At 39.3% G+C, this 10758-nt stretch overlaps 1 protein-coding gene across 1 annotated transcript; it reads right to left on the bottom strand.

Moving 5' to 3' along the window:
* Positions 1-306: 306 nt before the first annotated feature.
* Positions 307-1485, bottom strand: LOC124146939 (innexin unc-9-like). The gene has a single exon (XM_048390175.1). The coding sequence runs from the start codon at positions 1483-1485 to the stop codon at positions 307-309; it is 1179 nt and encodes a 392-aa protein (XP_048246132.1).
* Positions 1486-10758: the final 9273 nt, after the last annotated feature.

The raw sequence follows: 10758 nt of genomic DNA, 5'->3' as shown, positions 1-10758 counted from the left end.
ACAAAGAGGTAACGGCAAACTGCACACCAGAGTCTGGTACTTGTAATTCAGCATCTAAACCAATAAATTGTGAATATAAGGACACATATATATATATATATATATATATAACTATATAAGGAGATGCATATGTAACATGACGCGGTAATCATGTGAATTCTTGGAGTAAAAAAAAATCTAGGTTTCAACTTAGAGCTGACAGGAACACCAACTATGTTGAATAGCCACGAGAAATACCGAAACACGAATTAGTTATTCACTAATGCACGTGTTTTTAGTTCAATGCATGATTCATAAATACTACTCTCACATAGTAGGCGCTTTCTCCGGGTTTTCGGCACAAGGTGGTAGCGTCCTTATTGGCAATGCTGCTATGGTTCCTGTTGCTCCGGTAACGACAGCGCCACCTTCCGTTTCTCCTGTGTAGAGGTTGCGCTGGTTTTGCCATTCCCGTTCCTTCTCCTGAAACACCTGGTACAAATGTTGGGTAAGATCTGCTGCAACTAATTCGCTGGAATTCCGGGAGATCATGGACAAGACAAACACACCATCGATTCCGAGAAAACTGCTGATGAATCGTGTTACAGCGGGTTCGTTAGGGCGAGCTCCTTTGGAAGCGTTGACGTGGGCAGCTATCCTGCCATCTCTTAGGAACGGTAGGAAGAGAAATCCTGCCCACAGGACAAGATTTAGGATTGTGATGATAGCCAGAAGGAAGACCCAGTACCACAGGAATATGAACATCTTCTCATAGATTTCGGTGATTTGCAGAGTACACTGAACTGAAAATATCTGGGTATTCTGCAGGAAGTGAATTTGAAAATGGCAATAAATATCTTTTACAAGTAAGGGTTTTATGATGGAGTCCACATCGAAATCAGCATAGGACCCAACCCTGATTGCTAGGTATTGTCTAAAGTAAGTCGTCAGGAACATAAACTGCGCTATGAGATTGATACATAAGAGGAGCTTCACAAATAGGTACAACAGAGCCAGAAAGAATCGATTTCTTCTAAGAAGACTTCCAAATACTCGGGCTGCATCACTGAAAATGGCCTGGCGATTCTCCGGACTGGTCAATTGTACACTCTTCAGGGACTCGACAGTTTCCTCCATATTAAGAGTGAGCAAGTGCTTGCAGCTGTTCCAGGTGATGTTTGGGACTTTGAAGGCGAGGGCTTGGAAGAAGAGTATGAGGGGTATCCAGAGGTGGAAGGAGGGAACAGAGGGGATTTCGTCATCATAATTATCAGATATTGAATTGTTATGATACATGTCCTTCAGAAAACACGATTTCTCTGTGTACGAGATCATAGAGCTTGTGAATTGAGCTGGGCACCAACAACTGATGGGTGTAGTGATGTAACGTAAGGCGAATGATCCGACAGAACACACGGCGAAAAGAAGGACTGTCCAGAAGCCGTTGATGGAGTAAACATGATCCTGATCTACTTCACGTCCAAACCATGATCCAAATACTGCCATTTTTGTCTGAAAACAAGTAAAAATGATTAAGTCGAATTTATCTTTATATTTTATGTGCAGATACTCAATATCCTTATAAGGTATAAACTCCATAGTCCCATGTCCAGAAACTCAGCATGATTGATGTCACTATAAGAGATGGATGCCTTATCGTTTACATGGACATTTCTAAATACAAGAGCGCCTCTCACAAACCTCGTATAGTTCATAAAAATTTATTTTGATCTTAAGGAAGTCAAACATGGGCAAACCAATATAAAGTGGTACTCATTATCTTCAATTATTCCTTCATACACAATTTACGGAGTCGATTACAACGAGCAAAACCAGGTCGTCTTCCAACATGTATCATAAGTGTCGGTTCACCAATTCTTAATTAACATAAAAGTCGCCTGTATTCACGAACCGTGAATGTGTATAAATATTACACAACTGCTAGAAGTGATTTATATTCTTGATAAGACATAGTTTACCTGTTTCACAACTTTTGAATATCACTTTTGTTGATTATAATCTCTTGTACAAAGTCATTTAAAAAGTAAAATATTTTCCCCTACTTTTGGTTTGATGCATCCAAGGTCATAACCTTAAGAGAACAATAATCTTTTTACATTTAAAACCCCCGTTACACGATTGCACTGATCTGAAGATAACATTGCTTCAGGTATATAGATGTTCTGATATCGTTCAATAACTATCAGAGCTAGTGGTAGAGCGTCCGCCCGGAGAGCGGAAGGTCCGGGGTTCGATCCCCGGCCGCGTCACACCAAAAGACGTTAAAAGATCGTACTTGTTGTTATCCTGTCCGGCGCTCGGCAATAAGGGGCTGGAACAAGGACTGGTCGTCTCGGAATCAGTATACTGTGTCTGAGTGGGGTATTCATGTTAAACTGCGGCATGGTATCTCAGTGAGCTAGCACTATAAATCGGCATCAGCTCCTAGTACAAGCAGCCACACAAACACATACACGTACATGCACGTCGCTATATAAGTGCAATAACCTTGGACGCGACGTTAAACCAAATTTCACCTCACCTTCAATAACCATCAAACAGCCAATTCCATTTTACTCATTTACTTCACTGATTTACCCTGCTGAACTAGAAAAAGGAGACTAGTGAGAACCCCTCAACTGTTTCATATTAAGATCCATGCATAAAGATTCAGAGTGACAAAACACTCTCCACAGGACTGTATGACAAGAGGGAGGACTTCAACTTTCCAATTCACTTTCCCTTCATTTCGAGCGATATTCTAGCAGCTCCTGCCTTTGGTGTTTATATTTCACAACCTTTCTACCATGATTTCAAAGGGCTTCTCATAACTGCCAATAAATTGTTTGATCAAGGTTACAAGTCCTCAGTAAAGCTCTCAAAACGTTTTATGGTAGACATGAGGTGGACATTTAGAACTTTGACGCAAAAGTGACAAGAATGATGTCCGATGCAATTCCCTGTTGTGACTTGTACCATACGTGCCCGTGTGTTTTCAGGAGAACAATTAACTTGCTGTCATTTTTATTAGGATATTTGTAATTAGACATTGATAACAATTTCACAGATATTTAATACATCTCTGGTGATAGCATTTGTATACTGTCATGAATTAAAACATTAAGTCGGGCTTTTCTTGTATAGAATGTAAATTGATCATTAGTGAACATGAACCATTCTCGACTTACACCAACTGATATTTGCCACAGCAAAAAAGTTTGATATTTAGACGGTTATTTATTGACATTGTCAAATGGAGTCTAAAATAGAATCTCTTGGGTTAAATGTGAACATTTGTACTTCACAAGTTGCTGATAAGGAAAGAGGCCAAGCAAAATGGTGAAAGATATCTCAGCAACAAGAGATATTAAAAATATACAGCGTACATCTCCCGTGGTAGCAAGTAACTACTTCTAAGTCTAACTAAAACAACATAAACTTGCGATGACTGTGTCCTCTTTGTGATGTTGATTTAAAACTTGTGACTTCACTCCAAGGGTTAGAGTACAGACAGTTTACCAACACATCCAAATACAATCCTAAACACTGCTCACAATAGTAAACAACCTAATCTTCTTCAAGTGGTTAGAATTGAGCGCAGTACAAGCGAACAGGAGTTGGGCCTCTACATGAATACATGAACGTCCACTTATCTTCGGGGGTGGTAGGGTAGCCGAGTAATTAAAGCGTTCACTCGTCACGCCGAAGACCTGGGTTCGATTCCCCACAGTGGTACAATGTGTGAAGCCCATTTCTGGTGTCCTCCCGCCGTGATATTGATGGAATATTGCTAAAAGCGTCATATAAACAAGAGCAAAAGTGAGCGTGGCTCACTAATAGCCCCGACCCGCCTAGTGTGTCAGTAGTTTCAAATTAAATAGCTAGGATAGGGTTAGGGTTTGAAAAAATCATTAAAAAATGGAAAATAAATATTTAAAAAAATATTTTGACTGCACCCCTCCATATGACACAGATACAGATTATATGTACTAAGTTTGAGATGAATCCACTGAATAGTTTAAGAGAAATCGCGCGGACAAAGATTTCGGATGGACGGAACCTTGGTATACCTAAAAGGTCGGGGGTATAAAAATCACTCACCACTCAATGTCTTCGTAAAAGCTGTACTTGTAAATTTCACTACATGCATTTTAATACAGTTCCTACTACGATGGTTTCTTCTACATGTATCATTTACATGGGGAAAACGACACAATATTGTGTTGTGTTTCATTCATAATGGATATTATGTTATCTTACATTAAAATATAAGCTGATTGGTTAAGGAGTGGGCAACTATATTCCATGTAGCCCGCTCAGAGACGGTGTACAAATTTCATGTAGCCCACTGAGAAATCAATCGGATCACATCATGGGTAGCCTAGTCTCTGGGAACAACTGCAAACTTTTCTTGTAGGGCACCTAGACTTGGATGACAGCTGGGACAGAACTGATTTATTTACTCTTTGTCAGTTTGTGCATTCTACCAATTACAACATCACGCTCTGACCAAACCCTATTTAAAAGACATTTAACAGGTTCCTCTTCTCTATTGCCTCATTTTGGGATTTTCTTTGACAACATCCATAATGATTTTTAAGTTGTGATCCCAATTGGTAGGAGGCAGGTCCATATCTGAGTGAGTGAGTGAGTATGGTTTTACGCCGCTTTTAGCAATATTCCAGCAATATCACGGCGGGGGACACCAGAAATGGGCTTCACACATTGTCTCGGCCGAAACAGTTTCTATTTTATTCGTCTAACATTTGTACCAAGCCAGTGATAAGTCAAAAGGTAGACTAGCGGTGAAATAGACTTGGTTGATGTCAATAGGCGAGAAAACACTTTCCATATTTAAGCATCTTCCCGAGGCAAGAGAGTTAACTGACTAGGCTGTTATTCCTGGGCTCAATCGTAGCGCCACCAGTGGTTATTACAAGTTATGTCCCTAATTAGCCTCTCCTGTGGACCAATTAGATTCCATCACTTGCATTTGTTTCAAACAAAATGGCGCTCCCAGTCAAGACGATCTGATCGATAATCAAGGTCTATATTGTGACAAAACGGGACTTACATCGCGAAGTGCAAACAAGTCACGTGAGCACCTTGATTAAAAGCATGAAAAGGTTTGTAAAATGTCTGTTGACAACGAGTTGGCGGTGCACATGCTTTGCAAATCCTGCAATCTGCACGACAGTTTACGAACCGGATTTCGATTCCCTTGCGCGATTTTAATTGGACCATGCATAGACTCGTTACACTGCAAACACGAAAACGTTGTTTTTTCCGTATAAGGTCATTGGACAGAAAAACGAAGTTATTTGGAGGCTTTCAAACCATCGTTTTTCCGTCCAAATAACGTCGTTATTTGATATCGGAATTTACTGGGAGAGAACGACATCATCAAGCTCTTCCCTTTTTGACTGACATTGTCAATCAAGCAACAGCGTCTGTCGGTATTTCTACTTCTCAGATTTCATTGGTCAGTTCTCTCGTGTTAGAATCCAGGCCCGAGTTTGACGCTGTACTCGAAGCGCTTAGCGGAAGTACTGAAATCAATCTTTCTGCCCATGCGGATTGTTGAATGCCTTGTTCAAATTTTCCGTTCTGTGCATGCGCGATTTCGCGTATTGTTCCCTAGATTTAATGTCACCACTATTTGACAATGATTCATAAACACAGTCTGGTGATAAGTTCGGAATCGTACAATGTCGCTTAAATTTATGGCACGTAATGTATCAGCGCGCTTTTCCCATTAACTTATACAATGATAACGGTGATAATTTTAGTCAAAATAATTAGGAAAGTGCAAGGCTCAGGAAAGTCTGAGTAAAGGAAAAGGATTTACACTTTCGCAAGTTATATAATCGTCAAATACGCAAACGAATATCAACCGGCTTTTAAAACTTATTTTTGTAGAAGGTGAACTTGATGCATATTGCCAGATATTATATGCATATATATATATTTCCGATATTGCTTATTTTAATGTTTATTAATAGTTTTAAGGTTCGTTCGCCTAACTGACGGGATTCCACTTTCTCATTTGTTCATGATACTTAAGGAGTGTACTGTTGCTGTAAACAGATTAGTTTCAAATTCCAAACTTGTGATGTCTATTGAGACTAATGCTTAGTCTCTAAAACTGAATAGTTTTGAAAGAAACAAGTAGCTCCATTGAAATTGAAGAGGAGCATTCTCTATCTTAAGAAGATCATAGTTACATGCAACATGCATATCCAACTGAAACTACCATCCCGCTCAAGGTCCAACAGGCCCATATTCACACAGACAGACACGGACACACACACACACGCACGCACGCACGCACGCACGCACGCACGCACGCACACATACATTTTGAGTTACCAATCCCTGAATTGAGTAGATTTGCGTTACGAAACTCCTCCAAGTCGTCATCAATATCGGTAAATGACTGTGATATTATTACCCATCCAAATACGCCGAATATTGTGCTTTCTTGACAACAGATGTTATAATTGAGATAACACCTTCTTAGTAAAGTACAGATTCTCGTACTGTTTTGGGTTGAGTCCCGTCCGGGATTTGGACCCACACTGTGAGTGAGGTACCCAGTCGCCAGCACACAAAGTCAGCGATCTAGCCCAGCCACCGAGGCTTCCACCAAAACTAAAAGTCGGACAGCTGTTAGTCCAGATCAATTACTTTGCGCACCCATCTGACAAGTGAAAAAGGGTACGGCTCCCACGGCCGAAAGCTTTGAACACACAAAGATTAAGAAAGTGGTCAACTGTAACAAATGTTATATTTGGATAACACTTTCTCAGTAAAGTACAAATTCTCGTACTTTTTAGGGTTGAGATAATAGACGTGGATGGTTGATTATCAATGGACAAATTAAAGCCAAAACTCTACTTATGAATGATTGGTCATGGGCAATGGACAATGGGCAAACGGAAGGCCGGGGTAATTAGCGCCAATTATCCGTCGGCTTCCCTTCTTTCGTTTCCTCCTTTGCTATCTTTTTACTTTTGTTGTTCTTACAGGTACATATATATGTTCTCTACCAATAACATTTATTCATCTAATGAGGGAATAAGTATATACTCCGAAACGTTGTGTTCCTCATAATAAAGACGTCGACATCCATACATTTTCTTCCTTATGTGTATCACTTCTTAATGCCCTTCAAAGACTCAATCTAGCTTTGTTTTTATATGTGGAGATATTTGCGTAGAATATAATATGGTCGTGCCTATAAACATTTGGGTCTTTGTCTACATGAACATTTAGACATAACTTTTATAGCTAAGGAAATTGCTAAATCTGCAGGGATGAAGTACACAAGTACAAGCTGTGATCAATATTCACACTTTAGATATTCGTAATGGAGATCTGTAACTGTAGTTTATCGTAATTTTCCGCAACTCTCTCCTCCTGACCAGTTTAACTTTTTAGTGCATTCTGATGCCATTGTAAAATTCCAGGCTGCCCTTTTTCTGTGATGTTTTGACGGCTGAAATCTATTGTGTTATAATAATCTCGGTTGCTGATAATAATATGTACATATTGTAAAATATTTACGATATTTCAAACGTGTAATTCGATGCATGCAATGCAATGTGAACATGAGTGCGGATGCATGAAGGTGGTTATAGTTATAGTGCGATGGGTGTAGGGGAATGGTAGGAGGGTGTATGTATGTAAGCACGAATACCGATACTAGAGGGCGGATATAGTGATATATCGATGGATTTTGGGGAAGGGAGGGAGGATGAATGTATATAAGCAATGCGCATGGATCCATGATGGCTGACGTCGACACAATGAGATGGTTGTAGGAATATGGTTGGGAAAGATGAATGCGCTGTGTGCGTGCGTGCGTGCGTGCGTGCGTGCGTGCGTGCGTGCGTGCAAGCGTTGTAATACGAGGGTTGGCGAAAATGTAGTTAGATGATTGTGTAAGTAAGTACAGTGGTTGAGGATGTGGCAGGTATGAGTATTGATACATGCAGACGTGGGGTTGGGGACTTGGTGTGATGTAACAACCCATAATCTCCTGTAGGAAAGAGCTAAAAGCACGAATAAAGATCACGAGATGAAACTGATGTATACATCTGGACATAGATTTGCGTAGTATTACTATATGTATTTTGCGCAAAAGGATATTGTAGGATCGACGCTGACATGCGCATATAACCTATTCACCAGTGCTGTAATATTTAATTCATTTGGCTTTTTCATATACATCGATAGGAACATGAAGAGTCTGTCTGAAGACATATAGAAATGCATAGGATCTTTTGGATAGTTGTACTTCACGGTAGACTAACGCTTAGTCTCTGAAAATATAGTATTTCGATTAAAACGAGATACTGTATTAAAATTTAAAAGGAGCCCCAGTGAGATGGTAATTTCAGCCTGAACCTGTTTAACATCTAGGCTTGTTTCATTTGGGGCTAAAGCATTACAGTGAGGCGGAAGGGAAAATAATCTGGTTCAGGGACTGTGAAACAAACTACATCACGCTCTGTATCGCCGCCGTGACCTTTGAGCTATGAAATTTGAGCCATCTGAGACAGCGACTCGACAGCTGTTTTCACCCATCAGATACCAGTCACTACTGTCACTACTTCTCTCTCCAAAGGAAAAAAGATACGTAAAATGTCTGAAGTGTATATTTATAATCCTTCTAATTTACTATTTAGATACATGTTTTAACTTTAAAGTAATTATATGTATCTCATGTTCAAAAATGTATCATTGGTATCTGTGATGCTAGTACCGTTTTCTCGCCATTTTGAGTTATTAAGAATACCAAATACATGTCCTGAAATATGAACTTGTAAAAGAGCTCATCTCTGAACCGTATGCAGTCTAACCCATTTAATTGGCGTGTATGGATATTATCCATCTACTTATACACAGTTATTATGGACATATACAGAATTTCATGGTACCTTATTATTAAAAAATTACCCGTGAAGAACCGGGTTAGAATAGGCCTTCAACAACCCATGTTTGTTCGAAGGCGACTAACATAATCGGGTGGTCAGGCTCGCTGACTTGGTTGATGCAGGTCATCGTATCTCCAGTTGCGTAGATAGATGCTCTTGATGTCAATAACTGGATTGTCTGGCCCAGACTGGATTATTTACAAACCACCGTCATATAGCTGGTATATTGCTGAGTGCGGCATTTAACAACAAACAATCAAACCTAAACTATTATGAAACACCTTCCAACAATGAGAAATTAAACTTTTATTTTCTATATATTTAGTTTCATTTACAAAATAGTTTGATCCATAGTTTAATCATTGCGTTGATTTCTTGTCTGTCATTCAATGCACATGTTTAAATCCCTCACTTTGAATATTAGATTTTTCACAAATGGTTACGTTAGTGAGTTGCCTCGATCTCTGGTTACCTACTCACACGATCAGATCAAAATAATGTGTTTGTACTATCATAATTCAGTTTATTTAATTCATAATACGAAATTAATAATTCATTTATCACAGTATGGTTCATATTCATTTATATCACTATATGATGTTAAGGTTTTATTGCAGAAATTATAATGTAGGAAGATACACAATTTGCCATTATTTGAAATGCAATATTTCTCAACTTTTAAACTATATAAAGTAGTATATAATGATTAGAATTCCTGTAACGGGCAGTGTTTAAGAAAGAAATATTAGTCGATTAGTCCCATTTTTCATATATTCCCTTCAGTAGTAGTATTGTATATCTCCAGATAGATGTTTACATTGTAGTTCTCATTATTTGTGGATAGTTAAAAAAAAAACACCATAGAAAATATATATTCTACCATAACAAAAGAATACAGAGTATTCAATAACTCGCAATTTTTCAAAAAGAGATTTCAAATCACAATAACATATCTGATATAAACAGACTTGTGTGAGGTGGTAATGCTTTAATCTCTACATTGTGCCCTTGTTCGTGAGCACTTGTTCTATTCAGCAAACAGCCCAAACCCGAAACTCCACAACATATCCGATAACACTGACCCAGCGAGATTCTCCCTACACGTCAGTTCTCCATGCGACACTGACGCCCTTGTATGTCTCCCAGACCATAGAGAATAAATTTGAAAGGAATTCAGCTCAAGTCTAGAACGATTTGACAAGCCTAGATTGCCTCCATTCTATCCATGAAAGTAAGCATTAATAAAAAATATTGTTCTTGGCTCCTTTAGAGTATATTTTGTAGAATTCACATTTTTAACTACGAAAATGTTACTGACGCCGGTAACGAGGTCACAGGTCAGGCGTTCACTCGTTAGTTGTCCGATACGTTGTCAAGTGTAAGATCTTCCGGACGACCACTGCACTAGAGACATGTAGATTGTTGATGAGGTACTACGTGTTTGGATCTGAGCGATAAACACTAAGCACTTACAGACAAGAGCTTACAATAAAACGTTATGGACTTGCGGACGGACTTGTGTTCAACTCAAGTCGTACATGTATCAGGTTGAACTTCTACGACAGATATAACTTGGTTACCGCTTCCTAATTGTAACATTAACTGAACTTTACGCCTTTTATACACATTTGTGATGAGGCGACAATGCGACGAGACATTTTTTTTACCTTGAAAATGTCGCTTTACGGCATCGTCGCCCTTTGGGTGAGTGAGTGAGTGAGTATCGTTTTACGCCGCTTTTAGCAATATTCCAGCAATATCACGGCGGGGGACACCAGAAATGGGCTTCACACATTGTACCCATGTCGGGAATCGAACCCGGGTCTTCGGCGTGACGAGC

The sequence above is a fragment of the Haliotis rufescens genome, unplaced genomic scaffold, assembly GCF_023055435.1.
Source record: "Haliotis rufescens isolate VD_foot unplaced genomic scaffold, xgHalRufe1.0.p SCAF_85, whole genome shotgun sequence".
In the NCBI taxonomy this organism is placed as follows: domain Eukaryota; kingdom Metazoa; phylum Mollusca; class Gastropoda; order Lepetellida; family Haliotidae; genus Haliotis; species Haliotis rufescens.
This window is presented reverse-complemented; position numbering and strand designations above follow the sequence as displayed.

Bases quoted from the DNA above. Each gene is read 5' to 3' on its own strand.
- LOC124146939 (XM_048390175.1), bottom strand. From the start codon at position 1,485: ATGGCAGTATTTGGATCATGGTTTGGACGTGAAGTAGATCAGGATCAT.